The 22,118-nt window shown below is 44.8% G+C and overlaps 1 protein-coding gene across 2 annotated transcripts in view; it reads left to right on the top strand.

Moving 5' to 3' along the window:
• Positions 1-222: 222 nt before the first annotated feature.
• Positions 223-22,118, top strand: part of LOC138525980 (trifunctional purine biosynthetic protein adenosine-3-like) — a 615,458-nt gene continuing 593,562 nt past the window's right edge. For both annotated transcript variants that reach the window (XM_069636272.1, XM_069636273.1), the window contains exon 1: positions 223-367. In XM_069636272.1, coding sequence (XP_069492373.1) covers positions 223-367 — 145 coding nt within the window. The remainder of the gene's footprint in view (positions 368-22,118) is intronic.

The raw sequence follows: 22,118 nt of genomic DNA, 5'->3' as shown, positions 1-22,118 counted from the left end.
CTGACTGACGGTCATCCTGATGGCATGTGCCACCTGACAGCTATTCAGAAACTGGGGGCCAGTAGTAGGATATGTCATAGATTGAACATATTTTTATTTAGAAGAGTTTGAAGTATTGTCTTAAAGAGGCCAGGAGATGTTTACAAGTACAACATGCAAGAACTGCAGTAATTCTAACCTAATTGTATGTCATGCTTCTCCTGTTTCTGGTTCAACATAGTGATGGCAGACCGGGTGCTTGTGATAGGCAGCGGCGCTAGGGAACATGTTCTGGCCTGGAAACTAGCCAAGTCTCCACACGTCAAAAAGGTCTTTGTTGCTCCTGGAAATGCAGGCACTGCTAACAATGGAAAAATATCAAACTCAGGTTAGTAAACTAAAGAATAAAACCAAAATCTTCTTATGCAGATTTTATATAGAAGAACGAAACATTTTAATTTGTACAACAATTAACAGGGTACATCTGTGGCAGAGTATTATGATGCAAATATGAAACAACATTTCCAGTTCCTACTGAAGTTATGATGGAAAATTGTAATTCAATTAGTGATACAAAGGCGAGTATCATGCAGATGGCCTTTCTATTTATCATCACAGCAGCAAGAAACAAATTAGCATGAGCTACCACTCCCAGCATGACCCTAACCCTGTGATTTTAGTCTCACTATTATTGTCCTATTCCAAAAGTTTGTCTCCTCTTCTTGCAGCATCGTTTGGTGGTTCCTTTTCACTCTTTTCTGTGATCAGATCATTATCTGGTATCCATATGAATCTTGGGTAGAAAGAGCAGCAATGTGATCATGTCATACCGGCATTTACACATCTATGAAAATTCACCCAATCTGGTGAGGTCCATGGCCAGAAGACAACTTGCTTGTTGGGGTAAACAGATGCTACAGAAAAACAAAAAAATAAGCTTTGAAATTTGGGATGGATAATACTCCGTTCTGTCATAAATATACTCACGATTCTCTTGTACGAGAATGATCGAAATTATGTGGGAATGAAACAGAAGCTTCCCTTTCTGCATGTTTAAAGTCGCAAAACCTCTGCAGCATGCTTACAAATAAAAGGTATGAGAAACAGAAGCGTGTGACCAGTCAGCAGATTTGAGGATGTCCTCCAACTCTAGCTCCGGACCAAAAGATCTTGAATGCCATAACTTCTACAGGGAAGTGCACCCCACTTATGACAACATTTCCACCTACCTGAATCATAATCCATTTATCCCACCAGGCTACAACAGAAGTTAATGAACAGAGTTGTCTCTTAAAAGAAAGGAAAACATCATGTAGGGTCTACCATCAGTGTCATGTGACCTTTGTTTTGCAAAGAGGGCTGTGAGGATTTAACCTTCATGCATTGTCTAGGCACATGATTCAGTTCATACCAAAGTAATGTTGGCATACAATCCTCTACGTGTACAAGAGGAAAACGTGTTCTGATGACATGCAATACTTTTGATGGGTCAAACATAGCATTCATCATGTGATACGTTAAGACATAGAAGGACCAGGGGCATGCTGTTCCCGACAGGGGCCGAATACTAGTGGATTGTGCACGTCTAGTAATAGGATTTCTTCTGGGAATTAATACAATGTGGAAGTACTTGGCCAATCCTTTGCCAGCCAAGACATCAAGCCTCAGTTGTTTTATCTCTCCTAGCCAATTGACAATCCTCTTCTCAGTCTGAGGGTCAGAATGTTGTCATCCATTCACTTCTTATTGAAGTTCACTGGGGTCTGTGGCCAATAGCAGAAAATCATCACATTGTTAATTTGTTCTTTCAACCTGTTTCTGCTTTTTGGTGTTGGTTTAGTATAGATTTGTGAGCATGCCATGTGATCACCCTCTCTTCTTCTCAAAAGGTGGGAACGGCTCTACATGAGAGACTTCCCAAATTCTTTAAACAAAAATGTTGATGAGAAGATAGCTTTGTCAACTACTTGATTTACTCCAAGGGGCACCGAGCTGTCAGTTAAACAAGTGAAACTGACCTTCCATGAATCTTCCTCCTCAGACTCCCTGCCAGTTCCTGCTGATCTTTGCCTTCACTTCTCAAATCCACTAGGCTGGAATCGCATGCCAAATGCAAGGTTCTTTCCTCTAAAAGACCCACATGCTGACAATGCGCACTGACCTCAAGTAGAGGTTTAACACCACATGGTTCACTGCCCCCTTCACTACAGCAGATCTAATCATTGTACCAAAAGAGTTCTCCTCAGAGCGCAGCATGTCGCTCCACTGCACGCAGGAGCTGAGTTTCAATCGCAGGTCATCCATCTTTTTCTACTCATCATTGTTGCATATGAGCTGGGCCCATGCACACAATAAGACGCGGACTCTGGATCATGTCTTATCTCTTTAATCACTACACTCTTACTTCCTTGCTCCTCCTCTCCTCTCCCCTCCCCTTACCCTCCCCCCTTCTCACTCTACCTCAGTCTCTGGTTTGGTTTCACTTTCCCTTAAGGGAGCTGTGCACCATTAACCCACAGCACCCCCCCTTTACTTATCACGGGAGTCCGTGGCCTACATCTGTTCGATGAGGAGAGGGGATTTGCAGATGGTTCGCTCGGGGCAGCCGTGCGGGTCACCAGCGTCCTCGTCGGGCACTTTTGGTGGAGGATCCTCAGGTGGCTCTGTGTGAGGTTCCTCTTCCTCAGATTCCTCTTCCACCTCCAGCGTCTTGCCATCAGGGTCATCTTGGAACAGCTTGCGGAAGAACAATGTGTTTCTTGTTATCTCCCCATAGTCTCCTGAAGCCATGATCATGGGCCCTTTCACTTCAGTGACCATGAAGGGCTCAGGTCTGTATCTGGAGTCTGTTGTCCGTTGTTGCATTTGTCTGACCAGTACAATCTCGCCTACGTGGATGTGTGGGTCTTTGGCTTTTCGCTTCCGGTCGGTCCACTCTTTGGCCTTTCTCCTCTTCTCTGCCTCTCGTTCTCGGATCTCAGTGTCCTCTGCCGGGGTGTAGTCCTCCAGTTGTGGTAGCCTTGTTCGTTCGTTTGGCCAGTTATCTCATGAGGTGTATTTCGGTAACTCCTCAGCATCTGGGAGATGGCTTGGGGCATGTAGGCCTGGTCTGCGACAGCTTTCTGGTGTGTCCTCTTTATGGTTGCCATGAAGCATTCAGGTGGGTGTTCCTTTTAGGGTGGAATCCCAGGTGTGCTGCAAACCTTCTGAACTCTTGTCCCTGGAAGGGTGGACAGTTGTCCATCTATACGATGTTGGGGATTCCCCATTCACTGAAGAGTTCATCAGGGAGAACCGGGAATATTCATCAATCACCACCAGAAGGTGGCCTCCCTCTTCCAGTGGCCCATAGAAGTCCAATGCCACCCTTTGCCAGGGTCTCTCTGGTAGTGAAACTGTTTGGAGTGGGCATAGTGGTGTGCTCTTTGCTGTCACCTGACATGGTGAGCAATGCCTCAACGTGTCCTCCACTATGGTGTCCATGTACGGGAACCAGTCCTAGTTGCATAGAATTTTCTTCGTATTGGCAATGCCCCAGTGTCCTTTGTGCGCAATAATGACTAGTGCTTTCCTGAGACCTTTGGGGGCCACTATCTGGTTTCCTCTCAGGTGTGTCCCTTGCTGCGTTGTAGCCAGTTCACTCTGTGGGATACATTGACCCAGTCAGCAGAATCCTAATCCATAATTAAGCTGCACTTCAGCAGTTGACAGCAAAATGGCTGTGCTGGCTCCTTGGAGCACCATTGCCCTGCATCAAAACTGCATTTTTGCAGCTACAAAACTATGGCTGCACCATGTTGCCAAAACAACTATTGGGCAAGTTGGAACTGAAAGCACACAGGGAAAGGCCGCCAGTGTGTTTTCTTGTGTGCACTAAAGAAGCGAAGTGAAAAGCAGCGCTGCTCTGTTGCTTGCTAAAAAGTTCCCATTGAAAAGGGAATATTTTACTTTTAAAAGGATGCTGCCCTGACACTATTTTCATCTGTTCAACATCACATTGCTTTTATCAATGAGGTCCTGCCATGCTCATCCACATCCAGATTGTGCTCCAGCAGAAGAGAGCACTATCCCTGAATGACAGGCTGCATTAGGCCAGAACAGGGAATCAACAGAAGCTTTACTTTCAGCTGCACGGGAAAACACTTGGCTTTTGGGTTACAAAATGTCAAAAATCAATGCTTCAAATAACCCCTAACTCTATGGCCATATGTCAATTTCAGTGAACCTGTGTATTGAACAAATTGCTGTATAAAAGAAACTGACTAAGGCTGCAAAACAATATTGGGAAGTCAGATGGAAGAGAAAACCTTTTAAAAGAGACATCCCAGCAGACTTCACCATGTGTTAAATTGAGCTTTTGCAAATAAGAATAATGCCTGCTTTAAAAGTACAATGTTGAATAAAAACCTGCCCTTGCCTAGCAATGTAAAGGTTTTTTTTTGCTGGGAGACATATGGGATGTTTTATTTCAACAGGCTTACTTCTGATTCAGAACAAAATAAAATAAAATAAATAAATAAACACATTGGCTGCAGTCTGAAACTATCCAAACAGGTTTTCTGCTTGGGGGATTTCTAGCAACAGGAGTGGCCTTCCCCCCAGAAGGACTTACAATACATTCTGGGACACATGTGTGCTAATTGCTACCTTCGGAAATTTTGAATGGACCAAATGCACTAAACACCACATGCTCATCAGACATCTGTCTGGGCTTAGCCCTATTACAATAGAGATTAAGGATACATACCTGTGAAATAGGAAATCACACGTCCCTGCAACATCTACTTGGAGCTTCAAAGCCAACTCAAGAGCAGCCTTGGAAGTATGCCCTTATTTGGTGACAATGCTGGCCATTTGGCTTAAAAAGCTATTTCATTAATAAACTTCAAGACTTTTTATCTCCAAAATTGGACAATGCAGTAATGCGAAGTTTCACAATCTAGATGCAATTTTGGTGGCTTTAATTTAAGAGATTGTAGCCTTCACTGCCATATTGGGAACAGAAATGGCAGAAAATTGGATATTATGAGGAAAGTGAATATGATGCCGCTTTGAAATTCAATAATGACATGCCTTATGATAATCTATACACATGTATACATGTATAAAGTTATAGAATTTTAGCTCCATTATTTCTCACTGAAAATCACGAATAAATATTAGGTGGACTAAACAAAGTCTTACCAATTGGAGATTTGGACTGTGATGCTCTGCGTGAAATATGTAATCTGCCCATGTAATTGGTAAAAATGCCACAATTGTGTAAGTCTGTGATTTATGTTAAGATTGATTTTAGCGAAAGTAACTGTGGGATGACCCTATGCATTATAAAGCTACATCATAAAGCTGATGTCATGTCCCTAAAGATCCAACCAGCTGACAGCAAGGCGGTAACAATCACCCCTGACCAATCCAGTTGTTAGGGGCATGCCCAGACATTCATCTAGCCAGATTCCAGATTCCACTGCAAGGCCAAAGCATAGCTGACCCTGTCCCAGCAAGGGCTTGATCCAGAAATCCCAGTAAAAACCCCAATAACAAAGGGGAAAAGATGTGGCACCCTTTTGGGGAGCATCCTATGACCAGACTGGCTTTATGCCCACTAACTGCATGCCTGCTGCACCCCTGCCATCCAGCTGTACTTTCTATCCAGTGACCAGATAGGCCCAGCTGTTGTTCTGCTAGGAGAGTCCACCGCTACCTGGTGACCCGAGCCCTGGAGTCCAGAACCCGGTTGACTGTTCCTAATCCCAAATTCAAGAGCGGATTGTGAGTATTCCCCACCCCATAGCAACATAGTCTACTCCATCTTGACCCTTTGTCTTTGTTCCACTCTCTAAGTAATCCTATCCATACCCTGGTAACTTGTTTAAAACTGTTAGAATTCTCTGTGCATCCTGTACCTGATTTCCAAGCATTAGCACCATTTTTCTCTTAATTTCTGTCTTGCATAGATCATAAGTGCTTAGCAATATTTGTATTAAATAAATTAATTTTCCCTAAAGAAAAGAGATACACTGCGTGAAGGGTTACAAGTGCAGCGTAACTTTGATATTCACAGGTGGCGTTCCTCTTTTCTAGCCATTAAATCTAGTGTAAGTAAAATGTGTCTTTTTCTTTCCAAACCGATTTTCTCTTAACTCCTTTATTTTCCCCAAACTGAACCTCATTCCACCTTGAAAATCTCATCCAGTTATACAGCTAGAGTCACCCTTTCACTTCTATATTGTCCCTGTGATGTGTATCTATCCCCCAGGCCAGAAACCGCATTCCGGTTCTGTGTATTTCACCTGTTTTTCTTAAAAACCGTTTTTGACATTTTAAACTGCAAATGAGAAAAATGCAACTTTCCAACGTGTGATTTGGCTAAACCGTGTTCTTGCTTTCCACTTGCTTTGTGAACTGTATGCATTTTTGTGATACCTTACCTCATAGTTGCTAGTGATATAACATCCCTGATATTGTGATAAAACATATGTACATCATTATTTAACCACATATATAATTCATTATTTGTTAAAATCCAAGTGTCATTTTAGGCCATTGCAAACTTCTTTTGATTCTGTTTGCTGCCTCATATCCCTGACTACCTGCTGCATCTTTCTACCCACTCAGAATTCGATTAATTGTGGTTTGAGCGAACATTGCAGGGGGAACCTTAACTCGGGTGCTATCTATCCTAATTGAAAAAGTGCTCCTATTCAATTGTGCTTTGGATATGTTCTTGTACCCAAGTGTATTTCGGAGGTTTTCATTGTAATTATCACCCCATTGGTGATTGGTGCTCGATATAAAAATTGTGTGATTTTCTCTGAAATTAAGATAAATAAATATTGTGTTACCACCCACCGGCATGGTTCATGGTCCATTGTGACCCGGGGTATTTGTCAAAGGAGGTGTGGGATGGGTTGGGCATCGGCTCAATTCGAATTCGTAGAAAATAAAGAGAAAGTATTCTAACTGAGCGCTACATCGTAGGCTAAGGGCTAGAGTCCTGATCCAGTCTGTGACACCCAGTTAGAATCCTTCACAATTGGGGGCTCGTAGATGGGGATTGAGTTTGTGTTGCCACCCGTGGCAGTTTAACACAGCAGACTAACCTTCAAGGTAGTGATACTTTGTGTGGTTGGGACACTGGGTTACACTGTGGAAGCTCCTCTCAAAACAAATATACTAGGTACAAGGCTTGTGTATAAAATTAAAACTAAGTCAACCCCAAAATAGACAAAAAGCAACAGAATACAGGTTACTCTTACATGACTAAATTAATGAAGAAATAACACTTTCCAAAATGACCATAGTAGAGATAAATATGGCCAGGGAGCACATTCTGCACGGAATGGAAATGGGTACAGCAAGATAAAAAAGTCTGGCTAGAAGAAATGATGCAACAGGTCACCGCCATGGACATGGACACGTGGCAGTATGGTGGCCTATTACATCAAGCTTTGAGCGAGTTATACATGACTCCAAAAATTAAAGAGGAGCAGATCAAAATTGTCAGAATCACGGCCTACATGTATCTCTATATGGGAGTGATACGGGAAAATCATGAGGAAAATAGAACTTGTGCGCAAAATCAATCTCAACCTTTAGCTAAAATCCAAACTGAACTAAAATTAGCAGAACAAAAATTGCAAAAGAGTCAAGATTCTGAGGCAGAATCTGGAAATTACATAAAATAGCTAAAAGAGGACATGGCTCTCCTACAACAAAATAGTGTAGACCAGGGAGCCCAATTAAATGACTTAAGAATGGAGTGTCAAGAAAAGGTTGACTCTTTGGAAGAGGGTCAACTGAAATTAACACAACAAATAAAATATAACAGAGCCTGTTCAGAGCAAGTAATCGCTTTACAAAAACAGGTTGACAAATTGGAAGAGGTGAGTAAGGAATTAATAGAGAACTTCACCTCCATACAAACCTTGATCAATAACGCCAAAAACTAAATGCCATCAAGCAACAAAGGGATGACCTCGCTGAACAGAGTGGCAACTTAAATCAGGAGAAAGATGCCCTACGCCAGGAAGTAAGCAATTTTAAAACAGATTTACAGGAAAGTGAGTTGGGCCTCCAGAAACTAAATAAACTCAAGCCAGAATATGGAAAGTTATTGGAGCACACCTGATGGGTAGAAGGTGCTCTGGAAGAGAACACCCAAACTAACAATGCACAAACTCAGTAGGTGAATCTCCTGCTACAAAAAGTGTCTCAGTATTGCCAAACTATACAGGCAGCACAAAAAGATAATGAGGCCCTCTTTGAGGAAAATGCTGGGCTCCACCAGCAGGTGGCAGCTCAAGAGCGGGTCATAGAGGCCAGTAACGCCCTGATAGCTGAGTAAAAGGCTCAGATCTTTGCATATTATCAAGAGATAGGGGCTGAGAAGGAGAAGCTAGCGAGGTTAGAGAAAGAGTACACTAGAATCAACCCCATTTGGAGGGACCCCAAACAGTTAGAGAGGACAGGGCAACCCCTGATCATAGTATGATGACCTCTGTACTAAGGGACTCAAACCCATTTAATACTTTGTTCACTGCTGACTTCGTGGCTACCGGTTCACATGAGCCAGAAACCATGAGGCCATCAGAATTAAATAGGCCTAGCATGACGGAGCTGGCAGGTCAGCGCCCCCCAGAAATTGATAGAAGGGCATCCCTGTACAGATACAAAATATAATGGCTGATGTCTCTGACCAGGAAACCTCCTATGAGGTGAAAGTCAGGGAATTAGATCTACAGAATCACTACCTCCAAAGGGACCAGTTGGTTCGATTTGCACAAGAACAACAGGAAAAGAGGCACCAAAAGAACATCCTAAAGACTTCCATCCAATCAGGGCAGTGGGGGGGATACTCTCCCAACCCTGGAAGCAGGGAGGAGTCAGAAGACTACTCTCCTGTGTGCCACAGGGGAGAAGAAACTAGGCCCAACATTCTGCGAGCCCCCCTCAAGCTCACAGAATCAGGGAGCGCCTAGATGATCATGAGGGGACCTCAAACAGCAGCGCCTCTGTGTCTGAGGGCAAATGCACTCAGGTGACGCGGCGAAAGAAGGTAGATAAACCAAAAAGAGTTCTGGTGAAAGACCCCATTAGACGGATCAAGGTCATCAGGAATTTCATGACACTGTACAATAAAAATGCAAAATAATCTGTATGGGAGCATTTGGAACTCTATGAACAAATGATCGACACATTGCACATAAAAGATAGCCAGAACTGTGTAGCTTATGCCAAATGGACAACTCTCCAGAATACTCCAGCTTCTTTGCTGGACTGGAAGACCAAAAACATTCAAGATGGTCCACATACAAGGCGGCCATGTTGAGGCACTTTTTCCACCCGCTGAAACCCCCCAGAGGCTCGCAAAGCGACCTACAATCTATTATGTGGAGAAGATCAGGCCCCACAAGAGTTTGTGCAGGAATTAAAACGCGCCTTTGCCCAAACTACCAGGAGGGGGCGCACAGATAGCAGAGAGTTTATCACTACCTACTTTCATGCGCCCCCAAAATACATTATGACCCAGCTGGTGAGGGATTTCCATAATAAAAGATCTCTGGACTGGGTAATAGAGCAGGCTACCCGGATATATGAAGTCCAAAAACCTGCCGAAAATAAAAATCTGGTTAAAAACTCCAAGCCAACCAACACCGCTGCTGCTGCTAAGGTGGCGGAGGTGAAGCTTGCCCCCATTTTGGACCTAGAAATGGGGGAGCCTAAAAATGCACCAATCCCAAACCAGCAAAACCAGAGACCAAAAAGGCCTTCAGGCCAATCACAAACAGGTGGCGGTCAGGGAGGTAAACCCACCAATAGGACCCCTAACCCTTCTGATTATAAAAGTCCCAGATACAAGGCAACTGGCCTATCTGGGGGTACGTATTTACTCGCCCAGCCCAAGGGGGGGGGGGCAATCAGGTAAGTTCTGCCCCAGGAAACTGCCCTCCTAACTTCCCCAGGAGGGCAGTAATCCCCCAAATACTGGGTTAAGTTTCTTTCCCCGGTATCCACAAAACCCCAACCTGTAGGACAACCCTCTTTTCTTTCCCCGCTTTCAGGAGCCCAGACAACCCAATCCGGGAGAGGGGAGGCCAAGGGTTACCAAAATCCACAATTCCTAGGGTATTCCGGGAGAAGGGAGAATTACCCTTCCCGAGAACAACCGAGATATGAACAGAGACCCCTGTACCAGTTGGAACGGGTGTCCCAGCTGGAGCGCCAGGTCCAGAACCTCACACAGGATCTTGGACGCATGTTGAGGGCCCAACAGAACCCTCAGATGAACATGGTGGCTCAGAACCCCTCAAACCAAGGGCCTGGCACCCCAGAACAATGACAGGGAGAGAACCCCGATAATTCACTGGTTCCCGAGGAGGAGGCACAGGGGGAAGGGGGGTGTAAAGCCCTAGAGGAAGCTTCCTTCCTCACCTGTGAAAAGCCCCTGGACACCCCAGAACCGGAACTAAAATCTCCGGCCCCTGAAAATCTGCAACCCAGGAAACAGAGGGTGGGTAGGAGAAATAAAGATCTCAAAAAGGCCCATTTTGGGGAGGAAGTTGGTGTCCTCCAATTTGAAGGGGAAGAATCCTTAGAGGATTCTGGGAAAACAATCTTCTCCTTCAGGGATGGGGGAATTCCTCCCAAAGAAAAATGGGTCCCAAGAGATCCGAAAGAAGACTGGGTGGGTGTGGGGACTGATCAAGAGTCACCCATCCCTGAACCCCAGAAATTGTCATCCTGAGAACAAAATAGTAAAGGAGGGATCCTCCCCACAAACTGGTCCTAGTGACTGCCTCCAGGGACAAGGGGGCAGCCCTGATCTAGGGGAAACAGGGGATTCCAAAATCTACACTATTTCAGGATGCAAAATTCTTATTACAGATTTCCAGACTGTGACACAGAAAATAGTCCAAAATGCCACCACGTCAGAGTCCAAAGTAAAGAAATTGACCACCCAGCTTGCCCTAAATGCTCATTACCTTTGCCCACTTTTGGAGAGGAGGGGAGATTTTATGCCCCCATTCAAGTGCAAGGACAATGTGCAATTTCAGCACTGGTGGAAACTGGATCCCAAGCCACTTTTCAGTCAAAAAAGGCTTTTGATCAGATACATTCAGGAAGGGAGGAGAGACACCAGATCCCTCTCAACCCCCCTTCTGGACAACTCCAGAACTTCGACGGGAAGGAGATACCTGTTGAGGGGACTACGGATTTGGAAATAAAAATTGGGCGATACAAAGTGAAACACCCGGTCATAGTCATGACTCCAGAGGGAACACCCTGTCTACTAGGGAATGACATCCTGCGCAGGTTGTCCCCCCTAATAGACTGTGTGAACAAGGTCCTCTGGACTTAGACTAACCGGCCAATACAATTAAAACAGAGTGTCAACCATTTTAGTTTAAAGGGCACATCCCACATGGTTGAACAAAAATCTGATCATATTGAATTTCACTTCCAGAATAATCAAATACCTGACTTGACAGTAATTGCTGTAGGACAGCAAACTGCGACGGTAACTCCTCTCCATTCCTGAAAATCAACCTTCCTTCCAGTTTTAAGTGGCATTCCACACTAGAAGGAAATACTTTGAAGTTTTACACTGATTCACAATCTGAAAATCCCAATTCTATAGTCAAAAGTGATGAGAAACCAGCTCAAAGTTTAGCTGACATCCAGAAAATTAGAGAACAGTTGTTCATCCCTATTCAGTTAAATTAGGGGAAGGAGTCTGTTCCCACCCAAGTGTGCGTGAACAACGGAAAGAGCTTCATCAGCGAAGCCATGTTCAGAAATCTCCCAAAAGATCCAGCCATTCCCACATTTAAATTGATCAATAAGTGGGAAATGGGCCTGAAAACTCCCAATAACAAACATCTCCTGCCTAGCAGGTGTATGCTCAAAATTTCTATAGGTGACAAAGGCATAGAACATAATTGTTGGGTCATGCGAGATATCCCTGCTGCATTCTATTTAGGCATTGACATTCTCAATCGGTTTCCCGTTAATTTGGACCTGATAAATTACAAAGCCTGGTCCCGACTAGGGGGAAATCCCATAGACCTCAATGATTCAGAAAAAGCATTTTGGTCAGCCGAATTGCTGCCGTGTGCAGTTCAAATTGAAGAGAAAGTCATCATCCAGGACGGACGCGGCAATTCCCACTTGAATAAAAAATGAAAAGAGGACAGAAACTGCAAAATCCTGACGCATATGTACACCTCAATGCCCATCTCTAACAGCAGGGGTTGGGTTAAACTCAACACCATTAGTCAATGCAGAACACAACACCATTCCCATATTGATGGATAACAGCGACCCTAGGAGTATCACTCTGGGCGCAGGTACCATTATCGGAATGGCGGTTGATGACCAACATTTTTCCATGAATCTAGGAAACAAACTGATAGGACCAATCCCCAATGACTGCTTTGGCAATAACAGTGACAATGGCATACCACCAGACAGGTTCTTCACCCGGCAAGGGGGGAATTTCCTGGTGTACTCTTCCTGCCCTTACGGGGAGGAAGAGGTGAGTTGTGACATCAGGCAGGATGAGGTGATATTCCAGGTCCACAATGACTGCCTCTCCTACCTAGAACCTTCTGTCAAGGTCAATACTCTAACCAGAGACCTCTCCACCCAGCTGGAGGAAGCCGCTGAGATAGCAATACCCGAAGTCTTTCCAGGCTTCAGGCAAATGGTTGAAGAGCGAGTCAACCTAGCTGATGCCTGTGAGACTCTGTAGCAAAAGTTGAAACCGGTGTCCTTAGATTTTCAAGATCTCTTTGCTGTGGACTCGTATGACTGTGGTCGCACCAAATTCCATACAACGACAATTCCCACTGACCCAGGATGACTCCAGTATTTGTGAAGCAATATCACCTGCCTCTCACATCCATGGAGTCCCTGACAGAAATCATCAAAAACCTTGAGTCCCGTGGGATAATTCATCCAGTCCACAGCACCTTTATTAATCCAGTGCTGGGGATCTTAAAACCAAATGGACAATGAAGACTCTGCACAGACCTTAGGGAGCGAAATAAATGGGTCCACAGTTCCCGATGGCCCCTTCCATACATTGATCAAGGACTGGCCCAGATCCAGGGGTCAAAGTCATACACTGCCATTGACCTGACAAATGGGCACTGGGCCGTGCCCGTCAGTAGGGAGGACCAATACAAGCTGGCCTTTACCTTCGGGGGGCAGCAGTACACGTGGACCTGGACTCCCTTCGGATACATAAACTCCGGCAACAAATTCAACATCTTCCTATATAAGACCATACCTGACTTGAGTGAAAGGGGTAACCTGTCCTATGTGGATGATGTTCAGATAAAAAGCTCAACTGTGGAGGAACACATAGCAGAAATCTGTTATGTTCTGACCCAGTTGAGGGTTGCCGGAGCAAAACTGTCCTTCTAAAAGGCACAGAGGTGCAGGACCCATGTCAACTTCTTGGGGCATAAGATAACTCCTGGGGGTCTCTGTCCCCAGGAGAAGAAAGTGGAAGCACTCCTACAACTAAAAGACCCCACAACTCTACGTGAGCTAAGAAGCCTCCTTGGACTGACTAATTACAGTAGGAAGTTAATTGAGGATTACGCCAAGGTCACAAGACCCCTGATCCATCTGTTGAAGGGCGGGTCAAGTGGGAGTGGGGTCCAGAACAAGCCGAGGCAGTAAAGAAACTCAAAAGAAGCCTCTCACAAGCGCCTTGTCTAGCTTACCCTGTCAAAAATAAGGAGTTCTTCTTGGAGACTGAGTTCTCGAATAGATGCCTGATAGCAGTGTTATATCAAAAACATGATCAGGTCAATAAAGTCATCTCCTATGCAAGTAAGACTTTATCCTCTGTGGAGGAAATATTCAACGATTGTGAGAAGGCACTCCTGGCAACGGTGTGGGCATTGGAAAATTATTGCCCATTGATCCAGGGGCAACACATCATAGTGGAGACTCCACTCCCGCTTCTGCAATACCTCCAAAGTGACAGAATCCAGGCCGGAAATGGGAATAATTCCAGAATTACTTCCTGGATTCTGTCAATGCGAGGCTTTCCTGTAGAGGTCAGATATGGCCAAAACAAGAAGAGCTCCCTCGCGCAAGGTCTGGCTGACTTGCATGATTGTGCCAGAGTAAACTGTCTCGAGGACGAAAGTCTTAAAACCTAGGACAACATGGAGGCATACCTGAATTCCACGCACAAAGTTTATGAAGAAGACAAGTGCCAGGGGATGGCCACAGATTATGTGGATGGGTGCTCCTACCATATTGACAACAACAGGGAAAAGGAACTGGTGGCCCGCGTTGGGAATGCCTGGGTGAATGATGCCCCAGAACCCTATGCTGGGTACAAAATCGGTCCCCGTAGTAGTCAGGTGGCGGAGTTGATGGCAGTTCATCAGGCCATTCTCACTGCCGTACAACACCAACTCCACAAACTGGTCATAATCACTGATTCAGATTATGTCCGGAACGGGTTCGTGGAGCACCTGGATAATTGGAAAACCAGAGGCATGCTGTGTGCTAATAACAAACCACTCAAACATGGCAAGCTAATACAAAATATTGATTATCTGGTCACCTCTAATGGTATGACCATTTATTGAAAGAAGGTCAAGGGTCATTACCGAATAGAGGGGCCAGACAAAACTTGAAATTACATAGCTGTTCAGATGGCCAAAACCGGAGCCATCCAGGGGGATCTCCTCGATCGAGTCCATGTTGGGGAAAATCCAGGACATTGCTGTCACTAGGTCCCAGACAAAAAGCTCACAATGAACTCTCAACTGCCAGTGGAATAAAGAGACCCCAGATGCTGATTTAATCACGGCACAAAAAGGGGATCCGATTATTGGGAAATTTTAACAACACATTGAGGACCCTGAGAACTTTGCTCTGACAGACACCGATTACATTGGGAAAGAGGACCTCAGGGTATTGATGAAGTGTCCCAAAATGTGCCGAATCCAAGACGGTTTGTTGGTAACGAGATCCATATCTGGTTGTGACCAGTGAGTGGTCCCTACCTCATTCCGAAGCCTGATGCTAAGTCACGCCCATGACGCAGCCACAGCCGGTCATCGGGGGTTTCACATTATTCTAGAAATCTTGCGGGAGGTCGCATACTGGCCACAAACAGGGCAGGACCTCGACCAATACTTGAAGGGGTGTCTTGTGTGTGCACAATTTCAGCCAACTTCACTCACACACCGAGCTCCCCTCCAGAAGAGGGGAATGACACTGCCTTGATCAGATTACAAGTAGATTTAATCGGGCCTGTGATTCGCTCCTCTAGGGGGAACAAATACATGTTAACAGTAACATGCTTATTTACCAAATGGGTGGAATGTCTCCCGGCCCCAAACTGCAAGGCAGAAACAGCAGCTGCCCTGATGATCAACCACATCTTCTCGCGTTTTGGCCTACCCCAAAGGATTGAATCAGACAGAGGTAGTCACTTCACCAGCGAAGTGATGACAAGGATATGGGAGAAAATTGGGGTAAAAAGGAAACTTCACATTGCATACCGGAAGTCCTCTAGTGGGGGAGTTGAGAGGTACAACAAAACCATTGTGAGCATTCTAAAAAAGTTTGTGGCAGACTCTGGGCCAAGTTGGGACATCTGATTACAGTTTGTCCTGATGGCCATCAGATCTACACCTTCTTCTGCAACCAAGATGTCTCCATTTGAGCTAATGGCTGGGTGAAGGATGGTGCTACCTCGGCATCTGCTCTATAGAACACAAGAGCAGACCCTGATAAACGCCTCCACAACTCATGAGTATGTTGGGAATCTAAGAAAACACCTTCAACGTGCTTTTGCGTACGCTGAGCGGAATCTGGAAACATTTGCAGATTGGATGAAGACTCAATATGACTTAAAAACAACCGAAAAGGAATACCAAGTAGGAGACAGGTCTACTTGTACAATTTCCAAAGGAACCAGACCAAGGAGCAGACAGCTGGTGCGGTCCTTTTGAAATTGTAGATACAATTTCACCTGTCGCCTATAGAATCTGCATCCCCAAAGGAGAGTTGGCAGAAGAGAAATGGGTCCATATTAATCAGTTAAAAAGTTGTCACCCTAGGCACACTTTGCAGCTAATTGAAGAGTCCAGAGAAAATCAAATAGAGGAGACATCTGGAGAATAAGAACAAGAAAAAGAGGAACCAGAAAAGAACATGTAGGTTTATAGATATCATTAATTAACAGGGAATATTTTTCTTCATTGTCAATACGAAAGGGATCCACAAGAATTCTAGTAACACCATTAGTTATCTGTGTCTTGTGAGTGATTATTTGTCTTTATCGTCTAAAGTACTGTAACGTTTGCAATGTATGTGTGTCCCACTGCTGAAAACCATCCGGGAAGGCAGTCAGTGGGAAATTGTAGTAACCGGTTCTTATTTATTCAATAGATTCGTACTGGTTGCGCCCTTCATAGATGAAGGAGGACCTCCCTGGGGACCTGGAAAGGAAAGATTGAAGAAAAATCTGGGGGTGTCGCTCCACACCACAAAGAAAGATCTAAGGGAAAGCTGTGCGTATTGCTCCACACTCCAACAAGAGACAACAGGAGGATCGTGGCGCACCGCTCACTGATGGAAGAAGGACTCCACCTGATGAACCCCACTTTTCCCTACTCTCCCTCGACAAGAAGTTTCAGAGGAGTCAGGGGGGGATTTGTGGGATACATTGACCCACTCAGCAGAATCCCCATCCATGATCAAGCTGCACTTCAGCAGTTGACAGAACAATGGCTGTGCTGGCTCCTTGGAGCACCTTTCCCCTGCACCAAAACTGTGTTTTTGCAGCTACAAAATGATGGCTGCACCATCTTGCCAAAACAACTATTGGGCAAGTTGGAACTGAAAGCACACTGAGAAAGGCCGCCAGTGTGTTTTCTTGTGTGCCCTAAAGAAGCGAAGTGAAAAGTAGCACTGCAGCACTGCTCTGTTGCTTGCTGAAAAGTTCCCATTGAAAAGGGAATATTTTATTTTGAAAAGGATGCTGTCCTGACATTATTTTCATCTGTTCAACATCACATTGCTTTTATCAATGAGGCCCTGCCATGCTCATCCACATCCAGATTGTGCTCCAGCAGAGGAGAGCACTATCCCTGAATGACAGGCTGTATTAGGCCAGAACTGGGAATCAACAGAAGCTTTACTTTCAGCCGCACAGGAAACACTTGGCTTTTGGGTTACAAAATGTCAAAAATCAATGCTTCAAATAAACCCTAACTCTATGGCCATATGTCAATTTCAGTGAACCTGTGTATTGAACAAATTGCTGTATAAAAGAAACTGACTAAGGCTGCAAAACAATATTGGGAAGTCAGATGGAAGAGAAAACCTTTTAAAAGAGACATCCCTGCAGACTTCGCCATTTGTTAAAATGAGCTTTTTGCAAATAAGAAAAATGCCTGCTTTAAAAGTACAATGTTGAATAAAAACATGTCCTTGCCTAGCAATGTAAAGGGGGTTTTGATGGGAAACATATATGGGATGTTTTCTTTCAACAGGCTTGATTCTGATTCAGAACAAAATTAAATAAAATAAAGAAATAAACACATTGGCTGCAGTCTGAAACTATCCAAACAGGTTTTCTGCTTGGGGGATTCCTAGCAACAGGAGTGGCCTTCCCCCCAGAAGGAGTTACAATACAATCTGGGACACTTGTGTGCTAATTGCTACCTTCGGAAACTTTGAATGGACCAACAGCACTAAACACCACATGCTCATCAGACTTCTGTCTGGGCTTAGCCCTATTACAATAGAGATTCTGGGACACGTACGTGTGAAATAGGAAATCACATGTCCCTGCAACTTCTACTGGGAGCTTCAAAGCCAACTCAAGAGCAGCCTTGGAAGTATGCCCTTATTTGGTAGACAATTCTGGCCATTTGGCTTAAAAAGCTATTCTATTAATAAACATCAAGACTTTTTATCTCCGAAATTAGACAACGCAGTAATGCGAAAGTTTCACAATCTAGATGCAATTTTGGTAGCTTTAATGTAAGACGTTCTAGCCTTCACTGATATATTGGGAACAGAAATGGGAGAAAATTGGATATTCTGAGGAAAGTGTATATGATGCCGCTTTGAAATTCTATACTGACATGCCTTACGATAATCTATCAACATGTGTAAAGTTATAGAATTTTAGGTCAAATATTTCTCACTGAAAATAACGAAATGTTATTAGGTGGACAAAACAAAGTCTTACAAATTGGAGAGTTGGACTGTCATGCTCTGCGTGAAATATGTAATCTGCCTATGTAATTGGTAATAATGCCATAATTGTGTAAGTATGTGATTTATTTTAAGATTGATTTTTAGCAACAGTAACTGTGGGATGACCCTATGCATTGTAAAGCCACATCATAAAGCTGATGTCATGTCCCTAAAGATCCAACCAGCTGACAGCAAGGCAGTAACAATCACCCCTGACCAATCCAGTTGTTAGGTGCATGCCCAACCTAAGCCGGCCCCACTGTATAATCCTATGATGTCACCATGCCTTATAAATAAGGGAGGTTGACAGAACTCTATACACACTCTTTCCTGAATTTCCAGCCCCTGCGTATTCTGATAGTCTACACTCATCTTGCAAGATTCCAGATTCCACTGCAAGGCCAAAGCATAGCTGACCCTATCCCAGCAAGGCCTTGATTCGGAAATCCCACTAAAAAAAAACCCCAATAACAAACGGGAAAAGCTGTGGTACCCTTTCGGGGAGCATCCTGTGACCAGACCGGCTTTTTGCCCACTAACTGCATGCCTGCTGTACCCCTGCCATCCAGCTGTACTTGCTATCCAGTGACCAGACAGGCCCAGCTGTTCTGCTAGGAGAGTCCGCCGCTACCTGGTGACCCGAGCCCTGGAGTCCAGATCCCAGTTGACTGTTCCTAATCCCAAATTCAAGAGCGGATCCTGAGTATTCCCCACCCCATAGCAACATATTGTTCCACCCTCTAAGTAATCCTATCCATACCCTGGTAACTTGTTTAAAACTGTTAGAATTCTCTGTGCATCCTGCACTTGATTTCCATGCATTAGCAGCATTTTTCTCTTTATTTCTGTCTTGCATAGATAATAAGTCCTTAGAAATATTTTGATTAAATAAATTAATTTTCTCTAAAGAAAAGAGGTAGACTGCGTGAAGGGTTACAACTGCAGCGTAACTTTTATATTCACGGGTGGCGTTCCTTTTTTCTAGCCATTAAATCTAGTGTAAGTAAAATTTGTCTTTTTCTTTCCAAACTGATTTTCTCTTTTAACTGCTTTATTTTCCCAAAACTGAACCTCATTCCACCTTGAAAGTCTCATCCAGTTATTCAGCTAGAATCACCCTTTCACTTCTATATTTTCCCTGTGATTTGCATCTATCCCGCAGTCCAAAAACCGCATTCCGATTCCGTGTATTTCACCTGTTTTTCTTAAAAAACATTTTTGACATTTAAAACTGCAAATAAGAAAAATGCAACTTTACGTGTGATTCAGCTGCATCGTGTTCTTGCTTTCCACTTGCTTTTTTAACTGTATACCTTTTTGTGATACCTTACCTTATAGTTGCTAGTGATATAACATCCCTGATAATGTGATAAAACATATGTACATCATAATTTAACCACACATATAATTATTTGTTAAACTCCGAGTGTCATTTTAGGCCACTGTAAAGGGTTTAAAATCCGTTTTTGCCTCTTATTTTCTATCCAGTCAGAATTTGATTAATTGTTGTTTGAGGGAACATTGCAGGGTGCTATCTATCCTAATTGAAAAAGTGCTCTTATTCAATTGCGCTTTGGATATGTTCTTGTAGAAGGCTACCCAAGTGTATTTCGGGGCATTTCATTGTAATTATCACCCGATTGGTGATTGCTGCTCAATATAAAAATGGATTGATTTTCTTTGAAATTAAAATAAATAAATATTATGTTACCACCCACCGGCCTGGTTCATGGTCCATTGTGACCCGGGGTATTTTTCAAATGGGGTGTGAGACGGGTTGGGTATCGGCACAATTCGAATTTGTAGAAAATAAAGAGAACATATTCTAACTAAGCGCTACATCCTAGGCTAAGGGCAAGAGTCCTGATCCAGTGTCTGACACCCGGTTAGAATCCTTGACAACTCTGTATCCTTGCTATTCTCTGCAGGTCTCTCCTGTCCACCTCCCCCATGTCAAAGCGTTCCATGGTCACATGCCGCCACTTGTTGGTATTCGTGAGCTGGACGGCCGCTTGGATGGTGGGATCAGACTTGCCTTGTTCTGCGAACTGCTCCTTCGTGATGGCCGGGGAAAGGGCGTTCAAGGATAGGTATGCAATGTATAATTCCACCTCAAGCTGCATGTTGTTGTCAGGCGCACTGTCGGGTGCCTTGATAAATAGTCTGCAGGGTTGGCCTGCCCCTCAGACCTATGGTCGATGGTGTAGTCGTACTCCTGGAAGCAGATGCCCCAGCGCTGTATGTGTTGGGGCAATTTTATTTTGGGGTTCCCAAACAGGGACAGGTGAGCTTGGTGGTCTGTGATGAGTATGAAAGTTCTCCCAATGAGAAAGTGGTGAAACTTCTCGCAAGCCCAGACTGCAGTTAGATTCTCACGTTCTGCTTGGGAGGAGGCCTGCTCGATGAAGGTGAGCTACCTGCTGGCATACGCAACTATGCGTGTCTCAGTCTTTTGCTGTGAACAGGTCTGGACCAGGAGAGCACCCAGTCCAACGGGACTGGCATCAACCGCTAGATCGTGTCCCACTGCGGGTTAAAATACACTAGATGGCAGTTGTTCACCAGTTCTTTTTTGATCGTGGAGAATGCCTCCTGACATTGTTAGTCCCATACGAAGGGTAGGTCCTCCTTGAGAAGTTGTCTAAGCAGGCTGGTTAGCATTGCCTAATGGGGTAGATATTGGGCACTGTATCCCGCCATCCCAAGAAAGGATTGCAGCTCGGACACATCCTTTGGGGGCTCCAGGTTGACAATGGCACTGATTTTGTCAGTGTCTGCCTTGATACCCTGGTCGGAGAAGGTATGTCTGAAGAAGCACAGGCTATGTGTAGTGAGGATGCACTTCTGGCCATTAACGGTGAGGCCGGCCTCTTGGAGTATTTTGCACACCTGCCTCAATGCCTCATCGTGGTGGTCTTGGGTAACTCCGAACACCAATATATCATCACTGTAGTTGAAAGCATTGGTGACTGGCGCTATCAACCTGCGTATAGTCCACTGGAATAACTTGGCTGCTGAAGATATTCCAAAGTTCAGCCGTTTGTAATGGAACAGGCCTTCCGCAGTCCTGCTTCCGGTAGTGACATCCTTGCCTTTCCTTGCAGCGGGTGCAGGTGGCTGTGCCAGATGTATCAGTACGCCCCTTGGTTTGTCTTTGCAAGGCTTTGGTTTGTTCCTGTGCATGTGGAGGAATGGTGGGGCTGGGTTGGTGGCCCACATGTGCAATGGTGGGGCTGGATTGGTGACCCATGTGTGGCCTGTATGGTTTGTGCTCAGGCTGCTCAGTTCCTCGCTTTTAAGTGGCTTTATTCACATGTGGCGAGATACCTTTATTACCTTTAATGCTTAATCCTCACTTTCTAGTGGGTTTGTGTTGCTGTTCTGCACGGTTTGTGTCTAGTGGGTTTGTGTCGCTTCATGATGGTGCAGTCCTCGCTTTGTGCGCAGTTGCTGTTTCCAGTTATCGGTAGTCCTCACTTTCTAGTGGGTTTATAATGGTGTCTGCATATGTGGCATGTGCAGCGCCTCTATGGTGGTGTAATCCTTGTGTTCCAATGGACTTGTGCGCTGTACCTGGTCTGCGTGGTGTCCATATCTTTAAGCAGTGTACCTTCCTGCTCGTTTCTTCTGCTCCTCTTGTCCTGCAGCGTTGCTCCTCCAACGCGCGATGCTGCTTCACTCTGCAGGTTCGTTGCCGGCTTGCCTCTCTCAACACACAGCTCCTCCTCGCAGATGGTTCCTCCGCTGTCGGTCTTCTCCCAGCAGCCTCCTCCAGCAGGCGTCCTTACCGCTGTACCTCCGTCGGCGGCGGCTTTTGGGTCGTCTCCCTGTTGTAAAGCCTTATGCTAGACATTCAGGATGCATCACTGAAGTACAGACCAGCTGTAGTCTAG

This window comes from Ambystoma mexicanum, chromosome 7p (assembly GCF_040938575.1).
Source record: "Ambystoma mexicanum isolate Mex_15411 chromosome 7p, UKY_AmexF1_1, whole genome shotgun sequence".
Taxonomy (NCBI): domain Eukaryota; kingdom Metazoa; phylum Chordata; class Amphibia; order Caudata; family Ambystomatidae; genus Ambystoma; species Ambystoma mexicanum.
This window is presented reverse-complemented; position numbering and strand designations above follow the sequence as displayed.